General features: G+C 42.7%; 1 protein-coding gene across 1 annotated transcript; it reads right to left on the bottom strand.

Moving 5' to 3' along the window:
• Positions 1–147: 147 nt before the first annotated feature.
• PITPNA (phosphatidylinositol transfer protein alpha) lies at positions 148–25,268 on the bottom strand. Its single transcript, XM_065647159.1, has 12 exons — positions 25,115–25,268; positions 19,881–19,911; positions 14,221–14,366; positions 13,537–13,628; positions 9,780–9,787; positions 8,783–8,857; positions 8,396–8,479; positions 7,016–7,093; positions 5,996–6,106; positions 4,242–4,364; positions 3,446–3,515; positions 148–2,925 (listed from the first exon to the last, which is right to left on the bottom strand). Exons 1-11 carry the CDS (start codon positions 25,132–25,134, stop codon positions 3,468–3,470), a joined length of 816 nt encoding a protein of 271 aa, XP_065503231.1. The 5' UTR covers positions 25,135–25,268; the 3' UTR covers positions 148–2,925; positions 3,446–3,467.
• Between the last annotated feature and the right edge of the window lie 842 nt (positions 25,269–26,110).

Raw genomic sequence — 26,110 nt, 5'->3', positions numbered from 1 at the left:
CGGGAAGGGGCGGCGGGAAGAGTGCGCCGCCTGGCGGGCGGGAGGACCGCGGCGCGGCTGCCAGCACCAAAGCGGCGTTTGCACCCCCGGGGATGCACCGCGACGCCCCCTCCCAGCACCCAAAACAGAGGAGGCGGAGGCGTGAAGCTCTGTCTAGTATTTTATTAGATTTCGTTTCCAATATGCCTGTATTGGAAGATTTAGGAGACAAAAAAGGCACAAACTCACATTTAAAGAAACAACAAGATAATCTAACCCATTCTACAAAGTGTGTGATGCCAAAGGAAAAGAGCACTATGAACCCATCAGAAGGTGTCGGAGAGGCCCAGCGGGGATGAACCCAGAGAGGTGCAAATGCGGGAGGGGGTGAGCAGCCCCGCCAGCAAACCGGCCTGACCCGGGCTGTGGCGAGGTCCCTGCCCCGGGACCCCCAAATCCACCCAGCGCGGGTGGGCGAGAGAGTCCCAGCACAACCATCGCCCCAGAACAGACACAGCCCAGCGAGAACCCCCCGGGGAGGCAGCAGTTTGAGGGGTTCTTGCCAAAACCGATGCAAGATACAGCACAGTAATGCTGCCTGATGCTTGCTACGCTCACTAGCAGGAACCAAGCAGCGAGACTGGAAAGGTCTTTATAGGATTTGTCTCTCCCAAGGCTGAGGGATGCTTTCACTTTGGATTAAATTGGAAGGAAAGAAAGAAAGGGGCAGGGGGCGGGGAGGTATTCAGGCTGGAGTTCCTGCGGGTTTTTTTCCCCAGTTTTTCCACTAATCAGGAAAGCTTTGTGTAAAAGCTCTTAATTCTGAAACCAGTGGATCAAAAAAAAGGATTGCACGGTGGAATGTTACAATCTGCTTCCATAGCGATTAGTGTCATCAGACAGAAAGCCTCTTGGATAACATAAACTGAAAGAACAAGTGTGCTACGTGTATTCTCAGGTTGTCCTCAAGTGTAAGAATCCCTCAGAACGTAACCGACAAACATGAACAGAAGTCAGTGCATAAATTTTCAGTTAAAAATACTTCAAACTGAAAGAACTGTAAGTGGGGCCTACACTCCTAGAATACCTCTTGAACAGCTACAGAAGATGCCATGAAACATCCTGGTCCCAAATAGGCTCACAGATTAAAATGTATTTTTTTCATTTATTTTACGATTTATTTGTTTTACTTCTGCCTGGTGAGATTGCTAAAAACCCCTCAAACCCCACCCTGACCCCGCAAAACTGTCTGAGGTCACTGAGAAGAGCCTGCCAGAGTTACTGGTACAATTCAGAGCTTATTGCACTTAGACATGAGTAAGGCAAAATAACAAATGAAAAAAATCAAGGGATAAACTGCCCCCTCCCCAGAAACCAAATGCCATCCTCTCCCTCCAGAGCATGCCGCATCTTCCCTCGCACTCAAAACAGTTCAGATCCCAGCACGTGCTTGTTCAGTGTGGCACAGGATCATTTCAGGATCTCCTGCTTGCAGGAGTGTCAAGGGCTGAAGGAGCTGGATGTTATTACAGAATGCCAAAAAGACTCCTCAAAAGTGGTGATACACCCACAACTGTGTTTGGCATTCAGGATTTCATGTTAGTGCCGCCAAATACAGAAGTGGAAAATAAAGTGATTACTACCAGGAAAAAAAAAAAAAAAATTGGGCCTTAGGCAAAAGCAAAGAAACAGGTTTTTTTCTCATATGTATTTAATAAAGCAGCATATCTTTGATTCTGTTCTGCTTATTTGATTGTCTAAAGCTGATATCAACATAAGGATAGTTACAGTAAGTATTTGAAGAGCTCTTTACATTGTTTAATAGTTTCATTTGTGATTTATACTAACTGACAGATATCCTAGAAAACAACTGCGGGTTTTTTAAGTTGTTTTTTTTATAGCATGAAAGGAGAGATTTTAGTCAGTCTTGCAACGGGAAGAATATTATTGCTGAGCAGAACCACTGACCCAGGCACCTGGATGTAATCAGATACCAAGACTTCACTTGTACCCCAGCTTTTGCTACGTCCCAATTTGTCCAGGGAGAATCACATTATTAGTAGTCAAAATAGTTTTAGCTTTGTAATGGGAAGTCTTAGTAAATAAAGAGCCAGGAAGTTGCAACATACGTCATGCAACTTTTCATAATGATTTTGTAAGACTCATACACACGGCTGAAGGACAACGTAGCTACGCGGGCCAAAGGGACCACATACCACTAAATCGAGACTCCGTTATGTGCTGAAGGCCCTGCCACGAGGATGCTGAATGCAGCTTCTCTGCAGCCTTTAATTCACGTGTGCTAAGACAGAACCAAGTAATGCCGTGCAGAAGCCATGTATCACGATTCATCACAGACCAAGAATTATATCTGGCTACTCCTGATTATGTATTCAGATTACATGCCATTAAATTTCTTGCCCTGGGAGCAAGGGTTGGAGCATAGTGTTTTGTTGAATAGTTTTGCACTCTAAAATACTGACAGTTTCCCTCTCCAAATAGACATTCAAAGAATGGTGAAGGGCTGGGGCAGGAACAAAGGTGGCAGTTTATCCCACTTGGAAAAAAAAAAAGAAAAAGAAAAAAGAAAAAAAAAATCTAAGTCACCACATCACAAGACTATTTTAGCTAAAAATATCACTTGGAAATCAAACAGGGCCACATGGAAATTGGTCTGAACACAATGAAAAAAAAGGAGGGAGGAGTCGTAAATACAGCGATCTCTAAGTCACACGTCTCCAAGGAGCTATCTCCTTCATGTACGTGCTAACGTTGGAGTGCTTAGTACCAGACGGTCTATTTGCTCACAATATTAAGGGGCATCTAGAATTAGCTATGGGAGATTTAAAATTGCCTGCCGATTGGATATAGAAAGGCTTGATCCAGAGATGGTCCATCAGTCAAGAGTGTGGATTCCCCGGGCCTTCCTGATGACTGTCTTGCAAACTAAAATAAAGAGACAACAAGAAAACATTTTAGAACCACTTTGGAAGAGCAGTGTGCCAAAAGAAACATCAGACTGAATGTGAGACACTGTCACCAGTGCAGACAATGGCAAAACCGCACCATTACATCTCAGCACTAGTCCCGAGCAGACTTTCCAGCACAGCCTAAAAATGACAAACAGAAATCGCCATTTAAACAATTTAACAAGTCCAGGGACTGACAAAAGTTTCTCTGCAAGTCATGGAAAATAATGTATGCATTACAGAAATAAGAATAGCAGTAAAGTCTGTAAAATGTTCTAACACATTTTTCTTACACTTTTCAGTCCAACTTTCTTTAGAATAGTTCTGAAACAAGCCAGTAAACTTACTTGTCAACTTCTCATTGAAACAGGTTCACTGTAAAAACAATACCACAGATTTGCCTGCCAGAAGCTATGAACAGGATCATGTCTTACTCAAATTATTTTTTTTCTCCTAAACAGAGCAACACAGAATTTAGTCACTCTCTTGATACCTACAGTGCACAAGGAAGAAGTCACGTTAGTCATCTGCAGCCACCATTCCTTTCACTGGATCTTTTTCTCTCATCTGAAAGACAAAACACTATTCAAGTACTGATTCTCACATGATGTTATCTCAAAAATTATTGGTATGGAACATGTTAAGCTACCTCCTTTATGTAAGACACAGATTGTACCTGAGCATCCCAAATCAGTGTTTGTGAATAAGAACATGCAGGCACCATTTTTTGGTTACACTGCAGGTCTGCTGGGGAGCTAGAACCATTATCCAAAGGGCAGAGTGTACATGAAGCTATCATCAAATATCCTGAGGCATGAAGGAAGGGTACAGTGCAGGACACAAATCACAGAACGATAGACTTATTATTACCATGAAAAACACACATTTGGAAGAATGCTCTTATATATTCCTACTACCTGCTTATAATACTTGGAGCTAAAAGTCCTTTTACTGAACTGGTTTTTGGAAAGCAACAAGGACAAAAATGACCATTCAGCTTTGGGTAAAAGCTAATAGAAAATATTAAAGTTGTAAATGAATCATTGCCACTCATACCCTCATTACCTGTGGTTCAATACATTTATTGGCTCAACAACAAACAGAAGGAGAAGTCCATAGTGATTAGGAGATGCCAGCACAAGAGAGTCATAGTCAATGATTCAAACCACAAGCAGTGTGACCTAAATAGCAGGAGGACAATACACACTATGCTATGACAATGCAGCAGCTTTTCCTCTCCCTACTGTGGTGGACAGAAACAGTTTCTCACACTAGCCCTGCTTTTCCACTGACCTCATCCAGCTGCCTCTTTGTCTCGTCTTCCATCCTACGAATGTCCTCCATAGTCATATCAACCCACTTATCAAGCCAGCAAAAGAGCTGCCGATGGAAGTTTGTGAAGAGACGCTTTTCTTGCTGCAAAAGGAGGAGGAATAAAACATACACACAAGCTTACTCATAGGGCAATTAATATGGATTTAACTGGATTGTAACAACTTTCAGAGATGTACACACTGAAGAACCAGCTCCCTCACCCACCTTTCTACATAGCTGCCACAATTGGAAACTGGAGCTAGCTAATTTTTATTCTTTTAACAGAATATCTAGAGCCTTGAATCCCCAGAGGAATGCATTTTTTGTCAAGCCTAGACAGCAGCCTGCGCAGCGCATTGAAAGAATTAGTGAATGCTTTAGTAATTTCCTTTGATTCGACAGTATTGTTCTGACTGAATAAAGTGCTTCAGGTTGCGCTTACTTAGAGCACGATAGCTAGCCTGAAGGTGCAGAAAAAAGGAGAAACAGAATAAAAGTATTTTTAAAATATCCCTTGACTTGCTAAAAACTCAAGGTTAGCAAGTATAAAGGGTTGACATACACCTACCTTGCTTTTTTCTTTTGCAGTGACCTAAAAAAAGCCTAAACTTGTTTTCCACAGCTGAAAACCTTTCAACAGAGGTAGCTAATGTGCACAAGCTACTTGAAGTTAGGAGCAATTTCTTTCCATTTTATAAGAGAGAAGCCAGACAAAATCATTGTATTAGGGGTATACAACGCCTCTTGGAATGTTCTCATTAAGGAAGGATACCTCAGTTTTACCAATTATGGTTTCACATCTGATAACTTGCTCTCATCAAAAGCAGCTCAACTACTTTGACACAAATGTATAGCTGAAGAGATGCATAAAGAGAAAGGGATTCAAGACACTGCTTTGTCCAGGGCTCTTGTTACAGGTATTTGAAATCCTGCAGCAGCACGGTCATTCCCCCCTAGAGTTTTCTTCAGATTGTATCACCAGAAAATTGCTTTTGCAGAAGCAGCACTGTAGTTTATCACTATTCACTACTGAGAACTCTCCATGATATCAAGTCATAGGCATTTTATGAACATGGCATTGCCTGGAAAATTGCATGTACTGATTCCCAGGTCTAGCATTCTGCTGCAGTTCATGGGTTATGAACTCTGCCACAGAAAAAGCTCTTTTCAGAATACCAGTTTATCATGTTTTAAGTTAAGTTTACCACCATCTGCTTATTTTTTAACACAGGTTTTTCAAGCAGCAGAGAGAGGAAAAACATGACTAGAGCTTTAGGACTTGCCAGAAAGATCCTCAGCTGATTAGCTACAGCTTCAGTTTTCTGATCCTATATCCCCGCAAATATATGTCTTGCCCCAACCAAAATAACCCCAGTATACATGCATCATCTCAGCATTCACAAATCAGCTACCAAATGACTGCAGTTCTCAAGCTGATCTATTAAACACCACAAACCAGACAGTTTACCTTCATGCATGAGAGTGAAAAGGGTTCAATAGCCAATTCACAGAACAATCAGCCAGCCCTGCCCTTGGATCAGCAGCAAATTGAATCCAACTTTAACTGACTGCAGTGTATCACGCAGAGGCCTTGGCTGTATTGCCTGAGGTGACATGACTGGGTTTCAAGTTACTATCTCCAGACAGGATACCCGATTAGAAGCTGAGGTGCTAAAGCCAGTGGGAGATGAAACATGCCTCATTTCCACATCTCTATCGAAGAGCTCACTTACCTTCTGTATAAAGTTCTCAACTTTATTTTGCAGACCCCACCACTTGAACTTGACTGTTACCAGTTTGTAAGCACACATGTATGGACAATCTGTCTGTTTCCCCAGCTCCTTCTGCAAAACACAAAGATATTCAAAACAGGACTCGGGTCAAATGTCTCCAGGAAAGCAGCTCCTTCAGTCGTAACTATGAAGTCTTTCCACAGTTCTTCACAGTCATGTTGCTTCCTTACACATTGCTTATCTTTTATCGACAAGTTTTGCCACATCTTTGCTCGCCCCTTTTCCAGGGTATTTAAAAGCATGACGAAAACAGACCCTAGTTTCCACGACAGGTGGCCTTCTCTCCATTTTGAGAATGGACCATTCCTTCCCCTCCTCTGTTCTCCATTTTTTTTCTTCCATTAAATTTATGTCTTTCAGTATCTTCACTGTTAGACCATTGCTACTTAGTTTCCTTAAAAGTATTTTGACAAAGTCCCTATCTAAAATGTTCTGGAAATAGATTATATCATCTGAGTCATCCACACAACTATCAAGAAAACTCCACAAGGTTTGTAAGGTGAATTTTCGTACTTCCTCTTAAAGGAGCAATATCCGCTCTTCCCAAGTGGATCATATCAACCCTAACTTCTACTAAGGCTGCCTGCTAGAGATCAGACTTGCACACCCGTAGCTCCCCAGATCCCGTTCAGGATCTCTTTTAAAAACTGGTATCATGTTTGCACTTCTAGAGTCTTCAGATTCCAAGCATTTACGCAAAAGGCTAAACACTACTTTTCATAACTCTGCTATTTCATCCTTGAATTCTCTTGGGTGAACCCTTGGGGTGAACAGCAGATAGCTCTGGCGATTTCTTGGAACTCATTCTATCTATATGTACCAAGCTCTTCCATTTCTCTTAACTGCAAAACAGATGACCAGCAGAGTTCTGCATTCCTTCTACAGAAGTGAATCCAAGCCTCAGTATCTGTACTTCAGCCACGCAAGCTGATACAGCTCCTGAATTCATGCAGTACACACCTTCCAGTTGGGACCCAGAGGTCCACGTCCAGTCTTGACAGATTTAAATTTCGCTGGATCTTCTTCTGCCTTGTAATCCTATTGGATAGACACAAGATGAAACACAAATTATCCTGCAGCTACCCAGCTGTTGTCACAAAAGATTTATTTTTCTGGTGAGCAAAGACTAAACTCTAACTGCCTTCTCAAGAGCTACTGTTTTCAGACTTTGACATTAGGTCAGGCACTCTTCAAGGAAACATTTTCTCCTCCTGCTTTGTCCTAGACCTATGTGAAGAAGTGGCAACAAACTGATAGGACCTTTGTAAGGACTCCTTGGGGTAAGACTATCAAAAGATCTGTAAACTCTCAGGATAGGTTTCCTGTAAGCACTGGTTCTTTGGGGGCTAAGCACTGCTGCTGCAGGAAGTAGCTATGCTCTCTCAAGCTGTGGTACCCAATATCTTTCACAGCACTGTATGATGCTCACATATTGCACACTGGAAAAAAAAGTACAGTCAAACTCACACTACTACCAAAAAGAAAGAAGCATTAGTTATGCCCCCTATAACACAGCAAACAATCTGTAGTATTCCCTTCTTCCATGTTGGATTAAGACTGGAGTGTGTACTCTACTCCTATCCCCAATTCAATTAAAACGAAAGCCAACTCAAATCATCAGCTGTTTAGTGCCAGAAGTGATCAATTGGTAGCATCTTCTTCAGGAGTCTGTTACTCCTGGTGAATTCTCCTTGCTCTCTGGCAGCACTTAATTTAGAGTAGCTTGTATTTGCAGATACAGCTTAGTACCTACCCAACCTATCAGAATCAGATGCCACTCATGTTCTACCAGTTCACCTTTATTGGAAAGAAAAGCTGTAAGTACTACTTCTGGTTCAATACCCAAGGCCAAGTTTGAGAACAGGTAAATTAGCCATATTGGAATGGTGTTAGAAATACTAAGTGGGGAAACTGAAATAACATTCCATTTTTATATATATTTTTTTTTTCCTAGTACAGTACAGAAACAACCCTTAGTTTTCTGCGGTAACCGTAGTGATTCTTAGAGTCAGTTTCAAAAGGAGGCAGCTTAAAAAAGATCCTGCATGGAAAGGGCAGTGCCATTTCTTGTTATTCAAGCACTACAACCAGCTGCAGTGCTGCAGAACTACACATATACACTGTTACATGCCCTGTAAGGCTAAGCAACACATTTTACAGACAGTATTGACTTAGCTTTTAAAAGAGCTCTTCCTCTATCTTGCTTAAACACTCTTAAAGAATGCCTTTCCACCTCTCTCCGTCCTTGTTATCTGTGACCGTCCCTGGAAACAGTTTGACATTATCCCTGTTTTAGCACAAGGCCTCTCACACTAGGGCGCTCTTACCCACCTACCATACCTTGGTAAGTACTTGACTCCGATCAGCAATGTCTATATAAATAGCTTCTACATTCTTCCATACATCTGGCTCCAGCTGATGAACCTGCAGCGAAAGTCAAAGACTAACATAACTGATTCAACTACAGAACACGGCCATTCTAAGATCATAAAAAAAAAAACCCAGATGGAGATGCAGACACCCAGCGTTCCTCCTTCCATGGAACAATTTTATTCAGCAAATATGAGAAGCCAACAGGAGGGAGCCTCTGCCTTGCTAGTGCAATAAGCATTTCAAATCCAGGAACACAGCAAGTAGACAGCTCCACGCAGCAATTCTCTAATCCAGCATGGAAAGCAGCATTATGACATTCAAGAGATGAATAAAACACACAACACAAGGACTTACATTCTCTTGTGTTCCAAGATCTGATTTATGCCAGGTTTCAATTTTGATCAGGAAGTCATCCTTCATATACTCATTCTGTCATCAAAATAAAGCTTCTTGTTATTCTTTGGATATATAACTTGTCTTCTTATTAGCTAGACAAGCAGTAGGAAAGTCAACTCAAAGAATTATGACTTGACTGTTGTTTGACTTAGAGAACTTCGGAATAATCTGCAAACACATCGTTACTTTTAGAAAAATTGCTTGATCACTAAATACATAAGATCAAATAAACCACAAGCTGTTCACTGAAAAAAATGTAGTTCTATTGTTTAGTGAAACACTTGGAGTTATAAATACCTTTTGCTTTAATGGACAACATCTGCCACTCTAATACTTTAGATGGGGTAACATAAGTTAACTAGGCAGAAATTGTCTTTTCAAAGAGATTATTGATCTAGCACTGAGTACATATTTAGATGCAACTCTTTAAATGAACAACAATATTAAACTGATGTGTTGAGAGCTTTTGACACTGGAAAGGGAAGGGGCAGGAAGCACAGTTCTGCCAAGTAAGCAAAAAACTTTCCACTCCTCATTATTACTGTGAGCAGAAAAGGACTTCGAAAGGTAACTCTATCCTCCCTCAAGGGAGCAGAGACAAAAGCACGAGCCAGTGAAACACTCAGCATGTAAAAAGGAAATATCAAATTCAGAAGACACATTACTCACAGGGACACAGTGGTATGAGCTAACTTTCTTTTAATAAGCTTATCTAAGCAATGGCACGTTCCCATGTATAAAGCTGAGCGCTGCTGCAGTGAAGAAAGATCTCTGCCCCTAGTTACAAAGCGTTTGTGGATATGCCACAGTTGGTAAGGGGGTTTAATCTAAGTGATCTTACAATTACAAGAGCTACAGTGCTTTTAGCTCAGGATAAAGAGCTTCTTATGTCCAGAACACTTCAAATCAGACATCACACATGGTCCCATAGATCATCAGTAAAAACAGTACTTACTGTAATAACTGGTCCAAGAAATCAACACATGAAAAGAAAGAGATACAGTACTTTAGTGAAAAAAAGAATGCATAGCAACCATGGCCCTCCTCCCCCTGTCAGCAAAATGGACAACTTCAGCTTCCCAAGGGGCTGCTGATACTACTGAGGAAAAAACCCCTGTAAATTGATAAAAACCAGCTAACTTCACCCCCTCCTCTCTGGAAATTGTCAGACTTGGAGAAACCCAGAGGAGCAGCAATGAATTATGTACTGCCACTTCTGCTTTCTGGACTCCTGCCAGCTGGATGAGAAGATGGAATAAGTATGTTCAGCTGACGGCATTTTACCAATCCTTTCTCAGCTTGCAGATAAGAAACTGCTCCGCAGTTCTGAAGCAAACACACACTGGATTTCAGGCCAGTGCAGACCTCATCTCTCCTGCATGCAGTAACCAGACCCTCTGCATCTCTACTGCTCATGGTAACTAAACTCCCTGGATAGTAAGGCTCAATTATTCAACACAGAAAAGCAATTAAAGATCCTGTAACAGTCAGCATCTCTTCTACCTGAGCCATCAGAGTATGTTAGCAATTCTAAGAATAAGGATCTCTGAAGCTAGAGTTGAACTTTGCCGGTTTGTTCTGAAGTTTAACGTGAGGGCTTTACTAAGCAGCGATTTGGTTTTCAAGGTACTGTTACAATTTGTGAGTTTCCAACCCAACACCCTCTAGACAGTACCATCCCCTATCACCTATCACCCACAGAGCTACCTTAATTGCCTACTGCTGGGCCTTGGACTGCTCTAAACTCCTAACAATTTGAAAATGGCTTTTTACAGCAATTTCCAGAAGGCTAATTATTGAGACTGACATGTTGGGGTGGATGCAGAGAACAAGCAAGCAGAGCTGAGGGTAATTTTCAAAAGGCTGAATTTCATCTCAAAGAACATTTCATTATTTCTGCAAGGAGGAGTTTTCTTCCTGCTAGTCCACACAAAATACTGAATAAACCAGTGGTAATTATAAATCAGAGCCTCCCCACGGCAAATTTCTTTTCCACGAATGCGCACCATGAGTATGCAGCTGCCTTAAAACAGGTTTCTCCACCTTCATAATTTCTTCTCTGTGGGGAAGACCCCTCATTTGTAAAGCAAACAAATTAATCTCTTTAGAAATGTCCATTAAAACTCAGATGCTCAGTTCGCTGCAAATTATGGCCTGCACTTGAAGCGTTGCAGCAGCAACTCCTATGCATTTCAGCTGCAGCTATAACTTCCCAATTTCTTGACATTTGGCCACAGGCGTCTCATGCTGACACCCAGAAGAGTGGAACACACATCAAATTGCTTCTCTAAAAACATTTAAGTGACATTAATATTAAAGTCAGACTGCAGAAAAGAATGAAGAACACTGTTCTCCTTGGCTACAGTCCATGGTTATAACTATTAGGCAATCCTCACTTAATTTTTACTGCAGAAATTCTAAACAATAATCTCATTTAGAGTTCATACTCTCAAAGGAGCAAAGCAAGGCTTCCATTCACAGTGTATAAAACCAACATCTTACAGCAGAAACAAGTCTGCAGAATTGCAGGAAGTTATATGCTGGGCATTTAAATACCCTCAATCTTCAGTACTTCTTTGATAATGGTATATAATATGCATATTAAAGTAATAATTGAGCTTTTCAGAGGGGATATAGGGAAATGTAAGAAGGATAATCTTATATAATTAAAATATCACGATGCACAATTAACCAAAAATACTGCTTTATTCAAACTGAAAAGGCTCTGTGTGATAGCTGATATGCAAGCAAGCAGGGCTCCAGAGAGCAGCACGCTGGTGTCACCTTGGTGCAGGAGGGCACAAGCAGAAGTACCACTAACTCCTACACAGTTAAACCAGGTTTAGTTCTTACTGTGTCCCTGGCTCTTCGGTTTCAAACTCCAGTGAGAGGACTGAAAGCCAGCATGGCATTTTATGTTGCACAAAGATCTACACGAGGCCATCCAAGTCTTCTTATGTACAATCAAAATATCCAAGCACGTCCCAAAGTAAGATGATAAAGCACAAGACAGCCTGCACCGTGAACATGGGCTCTTCCCCCCACCCAGTACGAGTAAGTGAAGGTTGAAGCAACTTTTCTGAGCTTTTCTTGATCCACGTCAGGCTGGCAGATTCTCTAAACAGATTTGTCAGCCTCCGCATAAAAACTGCCTTCTGCTCCAACCCCCACAACAAGCACTTTCTATCTCATATTATATTGGTGTTTATTACAGTTGAGGTGTTTTTTTAATGTTATCATTTCTAGCATACCAAAACCTGAAATTTTGTTGAGCGTTCTGGAAAGTCTTGCACGTGATTTTAGTATCACATTTTTTTCCACTTAAGTAGAACTTCAGCAGTATGCAACTGAAGGATAAGCAGCTAAGAGTGAGAAAATGAGCTAACTCCATGCCTTTGTTTCAGAAATTGTTGGAGAAGAAAAAGAGGAGGATATAGCTAGGCATTATGTCTAACAAAACCTACTGGAGTCAACTTGGACAGATCTATTTCCACAATTTAATGAAAGAATTGTTTGAGTTTAAACCAGTCCAGTGTTCTTAAAGTGGAAATAATCTAGACATTTACTAGCTAACTTAAGTAATATGCAGCAAGAGAACTGCATAAAAATGAGAAAGACAGGTTGTAAATAACTTCCTTTCAGCATCTTGAAATACGTGACACTATAAAAACTTATTCTGCAGTTGATGACAGTATCTGAATTTTGTATTTGGAATATACATTCCACTAGACTGCTGCATGTAATTTCATGTAATGTTATCCTCCCCCACTGCAAAGCTTTTTCCTTCTTGTAGAACATTTCATTTAAAATTCTCTTAAGTAAATTGTTGAAAAATATTTTTTCTATATTGAGTGTCAAGAACAGTTGGAATTTTTAAGTTTACAGTTCCCATGGCAACTGTACCACTACCAAATAGCAGAAAATGTATCCTTCTAAGATACAAACAGCATAAAAACACAGCCAAAATTACTACATAAGTTTGGAGGTAAAGTTGAATTTGCAGTTCCTACAGCAACAAAGACCAGAAAAACAGCCACGGTTAAACACTGTGGCTGATAACTTCTGTGAGTAAATAAGATACTAAACATTCCTGTAGAAAATGGGTCTGACATTATTTCACCCCTTTGCACAGCTTCCAGAGCCTCACCCCACAGTTCACAGATGGATTCACTTTACATTTGTTGGATGAGATTTGGGCATCTGTGTCAAGTCCCCAGCCGAGATGCAACTGTAGCATTACCTGTCCAACCTTCACTGACATTGGATCCTGCAACTGAGCAAATATCCACCGCACAACACTGCAGCTCCCACCAATCTGCACTAAGCAAGAGGCAACATCCTGCCTGTTCCCCCTCTTGCATCTTCCATTTTTTCCCCACCAGGCTATGCTGCATACATAAAATCATCCCTTTCGTATTCCTTTCACTAGTGTTACACATCTGTTCCTTTAGTAGGACTGACATCCATTTCTTTTTCCGCTCTTTTACGCTGTCATTCATGAGCAGCACATCAGACAGGGGCATTTCTTTCAGCTCCACAGCACTATATTTTGCTTTTCCTCAGCACAGAAAGGGCTTAGGGAACAGAAATCTAAGGTAAGAACTGAAACAGCTTCCCTACTGGTTGCCTCCCTCATTATCCTCTCCTACCCTTCTCCCTGCCCCCAAGAAACCCAAAAACCAGCAGTCCATAGCCCTTCCCCACATACTCACCGGTTCTGCAGTAGGGATAGGCATTCCATGCTTTTTCATGTATGTCCAGAGCTCCTTCAGGGGCCAGCATTCTCACAAATGTTGGCACTTTGCTGCAGAATTTGCAAATAGAAGGAAGGCATTGATAAGAACTACGTGTAACGAGAGCTTTGGCCCAGACACCAAAACAGGCAGAATATCACCTGAAATGCAGACGCTAGAGTCTTGCACATGTGCACACTGGTGGAATTGGAGGGTTTCTCCTCACCCCCAGTATGATCATTTCCAGAGGCTGCTGAGTTGGACAGGTTAATCTAAACCCTCTTTACGTAATGAAAGGAGAAAAAAAAAAAAGAAAAAAAAAGGCTGAAAACAGGTTAAAATCTAGGAGACATTTTAAAGCTCTTTAGCCAAATTCAGGTACCAAAATCCTCATTAACAGGATCATATTTGCTTTGAAAAAGCTCAGAGCCAGATTTTCTTGGGACAACAGCCACACTTACAGGGACATAACGGTGCACCAGTGATGCTCACTTCCAGCTGTACCGTGCGCCAGCTACTGTTATACTCCTGTCTTATCTCTATGTCTTTCAGCCTTTACATAATCTGTGATTCACACAGTCACTGCAACCCTATTCCATCTTCCTCCAGTTCCTCTTTCCCAAGGAACCTTCCCCAACTCTGGGAATAAAATGTTTCATGTACCTCTGTAAGTGGTAGATCTTGTGTGTGTACTGCCCACGCTCTCCATCTCTTTCGTAGGGTTCATTCACCAGGACCTCCACTCCTTCACCTCCACCTGTTTCATTTTTACTGGCTTCTGCCACAGAATACAGCTGTCCCCGCTGATACTAAAGGAGTTAAAGACACATTATTGTGATAGTTATAATTTCAAAGAATCATAGAATGGTTTGGGTTGGAAGGGACCTTAAATATCACCTAGTTCCACTGCCCTGCCATGGGCAGAGACACCTTCCACCAGAACAGGCTGCTCAAAGCCCCATCCTTGAACAGTTCGAGGGATGGGGCATCCACAGCTTCCCTGGGCAGCCTGTTCCAGGGCTTCACCACACTCCTGGGGAAGAATGTCTTCCTTGCGTCTAATCTAAATCTCTCCTCTTTCAGTTTAAAGTCATTACCCCTTGTCCTGTCACTACCTGCCTTTGTAAAAAGTCCCTCTCTAGCTTTCTTGTAGGTCCTCTGTAGGTACTGGAAGGCTGCTACAAGGTCTCTCTGGAGCCTTCTCTTCTTTTGATACAGAAAGCCTGAGTGGTAGTTAGGAGGAAAGCACTGCCAACAGGATAGTTACCTTTAACTCTTAAATCTCAAGCTCCAAAACAACACAAAGTCAGGAGAAAGAAAAACAGATTAAAGGAACAATAGGACAATATTTAAAGGAATGTAAGGACATTATTTAAAGAAAACATAGGAGACCTCAGGCATACAGTAGCGAAATCCATTGTTTTTCAATCTTTGGCACACAGGTGTCCCAATTGTTCAGGTCAAATGGAGAATAATGCATTGCCAGTCCTAAACTACTAAGCATACCGTTCTTTAGCCAGAAGACACCCAAAGAACTTCACACAAGGTTTTTTTGAAAAACGGCAGCATTAGTTCCCAGGAATTACTCAAACTACTTCATACTATACAATCTCTTTCATAAGAGGCATACCCAAATGTTTCACAGGGAAGAACAGAGGAAAATGAAGAATATGAGCAAAACCGAACATTATTCTCAGCAAAAGATGTAATGGCAAACTCTGGTAGCTAAAAATGGGGATGCAAAGCTCAAAACAAATATGATCAAATGAAGAAAATTCACACGTCTCTTTGAGGCAAAGTGAGATGAGCACACAAGATTTTAGGACAAAGAAGCTAAAGCACTAAGTCCAAAGGAAGCACTCAAGCTTAAAAGAGTTAAGTCTTTCAGAACTGAAAGTTAAAAAAACAGCACCTCTTGCCAAAGGCAGTACAGAGAGGTAGTCTGAAAGAGTAAGCCACAATGTGTCGGGTATCAGAAATGCACTGACTAAAAAAAAAAAAAAACCAAAACAAACCCCAAAATCAAAGACCACAACAACAAAAAAGCAACACCCACACCAAAACCCCAGCAAACTCCAAAACATAACTCCAAAGCAATGTAACACTGCTTAGGCTTTCTTCCTTTTCCCCAGCATAGGCCTGTGCATCAGAATCAGAAATAGCACTTACCACTCCCTGCACTGAAACCCAGGCTGGAAAAGTGGAATACTGCTCAGAGCTGACAACCCAGAAATACTTCACTGGGCTGGTTCATCTTCAGCAATGAAGGAAGATTTCTACAGTGGCTGAATTTTGTTGTCAGAGAATCCAAAATAAAACCAGTACCCAAGCTCTATGGTGTTTTGTACCATCTGGTGCTAACAAAGACCAAAAAAACATTTATTCCTATTACAAGAGTAGTGGATGGTAAGCCGCAGTAATAAGGCTAGATGTCCTGGCCTCAGTTAATCTGGGGCAGGGCAAAGAGCATACCAGAGGGATTTAAACAAGTGTTCCACACAGGCTCAAGCTCAACACATAGGCATATTAAGTAAGCCTGACTGCCTGTTAAGACTATCCTTGAAAACAAAACATGAAAAAGCAGTTATCCAGTAAAAGTAATCTGTAAAAAAAGTGATGTACAGAACACTTTCAAGCTAAGACCAACAGCCCTGATGGTTCTTTCCAGAAGGGACTGGTCCAGGTTACACAGGGACCTCTCACTTGGCTGGACAGTTCCTGCTCGGTCACCAGCAGATTGGGTTTCACTTGGGATTTTGGGCTGCAACATAACTCTCTGCCTTCTGACATTTCATATGCTACCTTGCTTTCCTTATGACTCCCTACAAAACAGAATACTCACCTCCCTCCAGAAGAGCAAAACATGAGAGTTGTGAGATCTTAGAAGCAAGTTAAGTAGAGTAAGAGCCACATGTACACTCATAGAGAGAACTTATCATAAGCTGGGCAACTACACGTTAGATGGGAGGACTGAATGGCTTTGACTGCTTTGCAGCAAGTCTCAGGACAGGTCTCCAGGGGCACAAACTAATTGATCTTAGTAACAGTCTCTCATTCATTTCTTCTCTCTTTTAAATACATGGGTCAAAGTTTAGACACTAAGAGGATATAAACCCTTTGGTTTGGCATCTTCGCCATTTAATCTTCCCTGTTATTTCTGATCCTTTAATCGCATTGATAAAAGAGGAAAAGGCCCAAATAGAACTGTCCCAGTGAACAAATCCCACAGCATCTGCCTGCAGAAGTTAACAGAAAAACAGATTCTGGATCCATGAAGTCCAAAGTGTCAGGTAGACCCATCTTTGCAGACCTGAGAGTGCCCAGAAACCTCCTTCTCTTGTGCAGGGAGTTACCCCTCTTGATCTGTGTCGTAACACCTCTTAAACAGCTGACAGCATATATTCATTACACCAAATTTCTTTCAGAATTCCTGGTCTCAATGTAGCCATCTTCAAGAACAGGTATTTTCCTGAAAGCAGCTTTGAACACAATTAATGAGAGTCCTTTGTGTTTGGCAAGCTCCTTCCCATGTGAGGAACAAAGAGGCAGCACAGAATGTGTACACACAGCTCTAATCCATACCAGCATTTCAAAGTGGCAGCTGGCAAGACACCCACACAGCCGCTCAAGTCCACGCTCTCAAAGTTGGCACTGTGCAACGTGATGTTGGTCGGAGTACCAGAGTAAAGGTTAGCACCTAAGATACAACAAAGTTTTTTCCTTTTGGCTCCCTGCAGTGCGACTACGTATAAAACAACATGGGAGTGCAGCTTGCAGCCTGCACTTAAGCAGGACCACATTTTGGCAGAATTTCCTAGTAGAAGACAGTCTGCTACAGCCTAACTCCTACATCGCAGCCTTCGAGTTTTAGTCATCACCAGGGCTTCCTTCTCCTCCACCGTTTTGTTCCCATCTTAGCAGTTGCTTGGCTAACTATTCAGCACTGATCTTTTTATTCATTAAGTCACACCTCCTCAGTGTCTTCCTGATCACTAGTTTTCTCTTGAATTCCTTACTGTTGGTTAAGCTCTGTTTGCTAGGGGTGAGGGGACAGAACACAGAATCTCCGGCATATCAGAGAGCAACACAGAAGACTCCCTCAGCCTCCCTCATGTCTCAAAGTCACAATTAATTTCATTCTCTGTATTATGCATTGGCATCAGACTTTCGGCAACAATTTGCACACTGAAGGCATAAACTCTTGAGTCTTTCAAGCAAAAATTTCCCATATTAAAATGAAATCAGAAGTCCTCCTGCTAGCCAGAGATGCTTAATGAGCAGCTACATGGTCAAGAGCCACAAGAAGTCTCCAGAGCCCTTTTGAGAGTTTTGTGCACAAGGAAATCCTTGAAAGCAATGACGTCATAACAGCTGTTTTGTAGTGCAGACAGCAGTGTAGTGACCAAGTGATGCACAGATGTGTCAGCATCTTTCCACACAGGAAGGGGGATGAAGCAATAAACAAACTTTAAGCAGCAGTCATCCTTTGAGTCAATGCTGGAAATAACCTTTGAGTCAATGCTGGACACAACCTTTCTTCTTAAGCATAGCTTTAAAACTACCGTATCACATAAGTACATATGCAAAGCTATGTGAACTTAAGAATTCTTTCCGCTTAGGGAACTTTTTCCCAAAATCTTGCGTATCACATGAGAACCACCAGACATTGAAAAGTGGCATCATTCAGGGGACATAATGGCAATATGCAAGTTTGAAGAGAAATTAAGTTTAGTCAAGTTGGCGGTCTATCCACAATCCAAGCACAAAGTGTTGTCTCTAGTATTTTTGTTCCTTCGCTTCTATTGATGTTTATTTGCTCTTCACTTTATAGACTTTTCAGCAGGTTACTCAACTCTTGGGAACTCCTCAGATCCAGAGGAAAGGAATACACCTGAAACAAGTGACCCCAGGGCATCCTCAGACATGGAGGCTGCTAGAGATCGACCTATTTACATACAGACTGAAACCTCCATTTTCCACACAGGCAGCCTACACACAAGGCTCAAACATGCCTGGCACTGAACAGCCAGCAAGGGAAGGAAAAGAGCATAGCAAGGGACTCGCTTTAACTGGATGAAGGTTAATCCTAGTATCAGAGAACTCAGAAAAAGCCTGTGCTGGGTTCCATCCAGTCTAACCTCCTCAAAGAAACAATCTGTATACTGATGCTTTGACTTTCTCTTCACACAGCGTGATCCCTCGGAGGTATATCACTGAGGCAGGGCTCCTGTTACTTAGGTTAAGGTCTTCTGTTTATTGAGCTCTGGAGTACCTTACCATTGACCTGCAGCTTTCTCCAACTGGCAAGTTTGCATTCTTTGCTTACTTGCTAAAGCTTATCGTGTTAGTCCCTCCTTTGCCAAGGACCTTGCCCACACAAGTAGCACTCAGGCACAAGAAATGATCCAAAACATACCTATGTGAATACTTTAGTTGGACTTCTGGTAAAACTGACCGAAACAGATTCATGCAGAAAGCTCTTGATCCAAGCTCACAAACCAAAGGCTTATAGCCAAGGATGACCAAAAAAAAGTATATCCAGAAGAAGGAATCTACTGCAGAAGTGCTATAGTCTTAGTGACTGAGTAATTTCAATTTCTCATCTAACCTTGCTAGTATGAATATTAAAAAAAAAAAAATTTGTATGGTCAGATTCTCTGCAAGAGTACTGTTCTGTGCAGAAGGGAGGAAGGAAAGGTAAGCTGCAACTCTCAGAAAAAACAACAGAGAATCACCCACAGAGTCTGCACAGCTATTCCATGGCCAGTTTGGTGATCATCGCCTCCATTATAAACTACATTTCTTCTCTCAGAGTTTACCTAAACAAACTTTTCTTTCTGCAAGAGCTAGAGAAGACAGGTCTTAAAAGAGTCCTACAAAAGATATACGCAATCTTTCTTTTGCTAAACCAGCCTCACAAACCAGAAGAAATTGTTACTCTAAGAATAGCAACTAACTCTAAAAGAGTTCCAGCAAAACATAGTTTAAAGGGTAATCCAAATTTGTACTAAAGCTGCTTCTTCACAATTTTTTTTAAAAAAACAATTGTATTAATCGAAAGGAAATTGCATTTTAGAACAGTTTGACAAGTCAAGGTTTGTAATTAACACATCTGAAAGTAGTTTACAGGAGAAAGTATCAGTACCCTCAGGCTTAAAGAAATTCATTTAGCCAAAATGATGGTGAGTGAGTAACAGTACACAGGGGTCCTGAAGACAGCTATATACTACTTTTGCGTTTTCCCTTTTTTGTTCATACAAACTGCTTTGATCACGAGTTTATTTACAGTCCTAAAGAAAGGAAGCAACAAGAAAAGGACTTACCTCCTCCACAGACACAGGCAGGATAACCCGGCTGAAAGGGAACACAGAAACAGAAAGTTAACAAATATCCCTGCAGGTGCAAAATTTCCATGACATGTTCCTCACAGCAATGGCCACACAGCTCTCCTCTCCCCCAAGACTCCAGCATCCACCCAGCGCTAGCATCGCTAGCACTTACTCTGTAATCCCAAGACTATTTAGATAATAGCCTCAAAGAGAATCAATACGTGATAGAGCATAATTGCAATCCTATACTAAAAGTGTATAATTCTAATAGTCTTACTGGTAATACCTTACCAGCTGACAAATCTACACAGCATCAAAACAGCTGCATGCTCTTTCAACTACATCCTTTGAACAGTTACATCTTCCTTCTCATCTAGCTGTTGTCAAGCATTGCTACGTGCTTCAGCAATTTTGCAGAGATCTGTGGTAGTCACAAGCCATCGCACTATACATTTATGTCCTACTCAGTAGGAAACAATGCTAAATAGAGAACTATATGGAAGGCTTTCTCAGAGCTCACTGAGAAGGAAGGTGTTGCCATTTCTGTATATGAGTCACTCTTTTTCACATTGTGGTTTCCTGAATGCCTCTTAGAATCAACTGACCAGACTACAGAGCAAAAACTGCCAGGGTCACACTGAGATTTTTTTGAAAAAGACAAGACTAAAACTAAATTTAAAGCTTATAAAGATGAATGCATGTTAAGGCCTTTAAAAACATCATATCTAGCTCCAAAACTAGATTTGTGTTTGACCTCTGCTTTCAGTAAGGATCATGTTGAAACAAGGAACCAAAGCAAGAAACAGATATGAAGTGGATACAGCTACTGAGGGTGGAAGAATTCCCAGTTCTCTGGGAATTAGTCTCAAAGAAATTAAGATATAAGAAGATCAGGAAAAAAGTCCTCTTTACTAATAAACTGTTTCTTAAAAATCAATACTGGTGAAAATTGATTTTTTTTCTGCACTAGAAAGATGCTAGCAAGATACCACAAGAACAAACTGTAAGAGGGGCAAAAGTTTACAGATTATGCAAGATTACTTAAAACAGAAATACTTTATGCTCGCTGCAAAGTACTGCAGAAAGAGCTACTTGAGAGCTGCAGATGAAGTTGTGTCAATAAAAGTGGAATAATACATTATGTGCACTCATTTTCCCCAAACACGTGGGCTTAATGAGCCCCAGATTAGCTATCACCAGCAAATATGTTGGTGTCCTTATGGAAAAGCACCTGGAAACATCAGCTCAGAGGTAGTTCAAAAGTAAACACAACATCAGAAACTGGAACACCACACATACACACGCACAAAAAAGACAGTTATGCCACTATAATCTCTCATGCATCAACATCTTGAATATTGCATATAGTTCTGGTCACCTTATCTCAAAAAGGATACAGAACAAGTAAAGGAAGGCAAAAAAGATGATTGGAGATGGGAAAAAGTTTCTGTGTGAGAAGAAAGTAGACTAGGCTCTTCAGCTTGGAATCAAAACCAGCTAAAGGGTTAAGATATGGTAGCGCGTTAGAGTCACAAATAGTGTGAAAAAGTGAATGGACATGGAATAATGACTGTCTTACAATAGGATAACTCAGGACAGAACAAAGACCATTAGGCAGCAGATTTAAGACCAATCAAGGGTACTCCTTTACATCATGAATACTTAAGTTAGAGATTCCTCGCCAAATACAAGTAGTATAAGCAATTTTAAAACGGGATTTGATCAATATGTGGAAGTCTGTATCCCACTTACTCATAGGATACACTGAACAAGAGTCATTCTATTCACTATCGATATAGTGTTTCCTAAAAATATCTGCTAGAAGGGCAGAGGGAAGAGAACCTTTGGTCCAGTTCAGTATGGTATTCTTTACCCAAGGGAGAAGAAAAACCAGAAAACAGATCTCCAGAGGCAGACCACACCATCAAGCATGACATTAGGTTAGTTAACTAGATAAAACTGCAGTGAGAACAAAAAGGGTAAGATGATACATAAAGGTGAAATACCAAGAAAGAGGGAACAAACCGGCTTTGGAATGGAGTTCAAATATTTTTCTTCAGAAAATCTGGTGTAAAAAAATGGATGGAAGCTAATGAAATTCTGTTTAGGAAAACAGAAGACACCAGATCTGAATATTACCTTACAGCTCAGTGTTCATGAACAGAGACACAGAAACACAAAGAAGTTAAATAGTTTACAACTCGTTTAGCCTAGCAAACTAAGACTGTGGGGGATGACTAACACTTCTAGGTAGTCAAGTGCTAAAGAAGGAGGAGGGAAGACTCAAGAGGATCCAGAGGAAAAGCTCCACAGGAGCAGCGATGGGAACAAATACTCCTAACTTTGGGACACAACTTGATTGACTCATGAGAAATTATACGATGTGGTTGCCTGCCATATCGAAGGCCTGAAAATGATGAAGAACATTTAAGATCCCTCCTAGATTAAAATCTGCCTCAAATGACAGCAAAGGGAAGTACAGCTGCAGAGAAGGTCAGTGTCATTATCGTCACTTCACAGGAAAGGGAAGCGAGTCTCTACACTCTGATTCTCCTCAAGGTCTTCCGATGCAGATTAAATTGAAACAAGGAGAGTATGCAAGACCTCAACCAGCATTTACAAATTCTGCAACCAAAAAAAATACAATTAAACAAATGAACAAAACCCACGCAGCTTATCGGTAGCATGGACATGTAGAAATGAAAGATAAGTCTGAAAGACTGATACAACATCAACTGAAAACGTTAAAGCTATCGCTGCATAACCATCAGCTCAAGAAGCTGTACAGAAAAGATACAGATTGTCTGACAATAAAAGATGTGATGACAGGTTTTTGTTATATTGGTCTATTTCTGTAACACCTCCTAAAATACCTATGGAGCACATAATAATACCATTTGATTCAGTAGAGAGGATGTGACAAGAGGTCACAGAGATGGAAGAAGAATCTGCTCAGACAACATGCAGTTACATACCTGTATGCACTGTTGGGGCAACCAGAACTAATAGAACATAATAGCAAAGTATTTCAAATATCCAGGTCACACCAAAACAAGTAGTTCCTATATGCCTTAAACAACTGCTTCCTGGAACATGAGATTTAGTCAAAAACCATCTCAAATAGCATGTAAAATGGGCAACTTCCACATACAATACCAAGGAAGATTTATACCAGAACCAATTTAGTGGCATACTCAGAACATGCAGCTGTTAGAGCTAGCTAGGAATCCTAAAAAATAAACATTAAAAAAAGAGCTAAAGTACAGTAGCAGCCTTGACTGTCCTTAGAGCCACATATGTCTTAATAAAGACACGAAGAAGGGAAGAAAAGAAACAGGACGACATATCTAATAACAAGACAAGGTTTGGTGACCCTTCTGAAAAAGAGAAATGGAAACCTATAAAAACAAATGTAGTAATTCTGGTCTTTTAACCTTTAGTCTTAACATTTACACTTCACATTTTGTTTCTGGAACAGGCAGCATTAAAGACCAGTAGATATGCTGACTTGGTGAGGTAAATGATAATATCAAGTAAAATGACTTTTGGAAGCGATGCTCATCAAAATGAACTTTTCACACTCTCAAAAATCTGAAAATTCAATGTACATATGTTCCCATCTTTATGAGATGCCCTGAAAATATCACAGCTCATTGGCAAGTGAGCTTTACTGCAGTACAGGGCAAGAGATGATAAGCAGAAGCATGAAAAAGATACATGAACATGAATAGAAATAAACCAGACAGGTGCTGTAAGAGGAAAAGCACATTAACCAACTAAATTAATAGGAAAATATCAATGAAACAGATGCTATAGAAGTTCAAGTGAATTATCTTTTCATGCACTTGAAACGAAGCACTTAGCCCAGGTTTCTGTCTGCTATCCAGTTTAACACTACACAACGCAACGGTGTCTCTATGTTACAAAGACCAGCTCTGCTACTGCTCTTAAATTCTACACCCCTATTGTTGGACAAAAACAGCAAGTGTGTAAGGATTGGTGAAAAAAAAAAAAGTTAATCAAGACTACAGACAACTATGATGATCAGTACAACCCTCAATATAGCTTTAATATTTAAATCCACACCGTGGTCCATGATCGCTATAAGGAGGTCACTGTCATGTAGGTGAATGTGTCTAAGAGAAGACCTGAAAACCCACTTTATCATGGGATCACAGCTACCTTCTATAAGGGGAAAACCAAAGAAAACAAAACAAAAGGCCTCCTCCATCAGTCAAAAGACGTTTAAAAGGACAAAATGCACTTCACTAAGAATCTACTTAGGTTAACCTCAGGAATTCAGGGAAGGGACATGTGCAATAGCCTGCAGAGCTCGCAGACACCCAGTCAAAGTGCACCGGTCCAAAAGAGCACACTACGTTAACAAGCATAAAGCAGCTGAAGGGAAGACTGCAAAAAGCGACGTGACTAATAGTTACACACACGCGACAGATCATCCAGCCTGTTTTCCAATCCCTTCTTCCCCATCCCAGAACAACTGCAGCAGCCTCTGGGACAGCAAAGAACTCCGAGGTGAGGTATCCACATCAAAAAACCATTTTGGAGCTATCTTATTTTTGGCACATTGTCGGAGTCTCTAGTTGGAAATCACACAGCTAAAGGAGAAGAGGGGGATCGAATCCAGGCTGGTCACTTAGCGCTGGTATAACGAGAAGGGGGCAAGACGCAGCTGCCTCCCACAGACCCCGCTGGGCGCTGACAGCCCAGCTCCGGGCTCCGCCAAGGCCCTTGGCGGCATCGGTCCCTCCCGGGCCACCGGGAACAGCCCCCCTCCCCCAGACACAGTGCGGAGCCGGCGGCGAGGACAAGGGGCCGGGGAGGCCACAGGGGGCACGGACCGGGCCGCCCTCCGCAGGGCTCCCCGAGCCGCCCGGCCGGGCACCGCGGAGCCGCAGCGGCGGGGAGCGGGGGGGGGACAGCGGGCAGCCGATGCCCGCCAAGCGGAGGCACCTCCCGGGCCGCCCCCGCCCCTCCGCCGCCTTGACCTTCACTCCCGCCCCCAGCGGCGCCGCGGCCCTCACACCGCGCTCCCCGCTCCGTCCTCCCTCCCCGCGGCCCGCCGCCGGCCGCAGTGCGGGGCAAGGCCGGGCCGCCCCTCGCGGCCGGTCACCGCGCCAGGCCCGGGCGAGCGCCGCCGGGGGTGACCGGGGCACAAGCCGGTGGGGTGAAGAGAACCGGGAGGGGAAGGTGGAACTCCCCGCACTCACTATTCCTTGATGAGCACCATGGCGGCGCCGCCGCGCGCCTCCCGCCCGGGCCGGCCCCGCTGAAGGTGAAGGCGCCTCCCGGCCGCTCCGCTGGACCGCACCGGGACGGGGAGGGGGGGGGAAACCGGGGCGGCGGGAGCAGGGGCGGGGCGTCTCTGCGGCAACGCCTGCGTCACAGCGCCACGCACGCGTCCTTACCTCAGCAGCGCGCGCGCCGCCGCCGGCCGCGAGACTTTCCCGCCCTCCGCGGCGGCGGGCGCGAGCGTTCGTGTCAGCGCGTTCCCGCCGCTGCCCCCACCCCCCCCAGCCTCCCTCAGCGCGGCCTGTGGGGGAGACGCTCCCCGCAGTGACACCCCCACACACACACAGAGTGTCAGGGATTGGAAGGGACCTCAAAAGATCATCCAGTCCAATCCCCCCATCAGAGCAGGAACACCCAGATGAGGTTACACAGGAAGGTGTCCAGGCGGGTTTTGAACATCTCCAGAGAAGACGACTCCACAACCTCCCTGGGCAGCCTGGTCCAGGCTCTGTCACCCTCACTGGGAAGTTCCTTCTCATATTTAAGTGGAACCTCCTGTGTCACCGTTTGTATCCATTGCCCCTTGTCCTATCACTGGTTGTCACCGAGAAGAGCCTGGCTCCATCCTCACACTCACACACTCCTGGGGGTTTGTGGCACGTTTGGTCTGTGACTAAAAGCCCCTCGCTTTGTGGAGGGGAGGGGGAAGGAGGGCTGGTGAACAACATGGGCATGAACGCAAATAGCTGGTATAATAAAACACTGGCCCAGGTTGGCCAGAGAGGTGGTGGATGCCCCATCCCTGGAGACATCCCAGGCCAGGCTGGACGGGGCTCTGAGCAACCTGAGCTGGTGCAGATGTCCCTGCTCATGGCGGGGGGGGCACTGGATGAGCTTGGAAGGTCCCTCCAACCCAAACCATCCTGCAATTCTACGACCAAGGCTGCAGTCAGATGGCATGTGTCTTCAGGGAA

Source organism: Caloenas nicobarica, chromosome 17 (genome assembly GCF_036013445.1).
Source record: "Caloenas nicobarica isolate bCalNic1 chromosome 17, bCalNic1.hap1, whole genome shotgun sequence".
Classification (NCBI taxonomy): Eukaryota; Metazoa; Chordata; class Aves; order Columbiformes; family Columbidae; genus Caloenas; species Caloenas nicobarica.
Note: the sequence above shows the minus strand (reverse complement) of the source record. Positions and strands in the feature narration are given on the sequence as shown.

Coding starts and splice junctions, on each gene's coding strand:
- PITPNA (XM_065647159.1), bottom strand. CDS start 25,134: ATGGTGCTCATCAAGGAATA. Junction 19,912..25,114: donor ATGGTGCTCATCAAGGAATA/GTGAGTGCGGGG, acceptor GTTCCCTTTCAG/CCGGGTTATCCTGCCTGTGT. Junction 7,094..8,395: donor GGAGTCAAGTACTTACCAAG/GTATGGTAGGTG, acceptor TCTATCCAATAG/GATTACAAGGCAGAAGAAGA.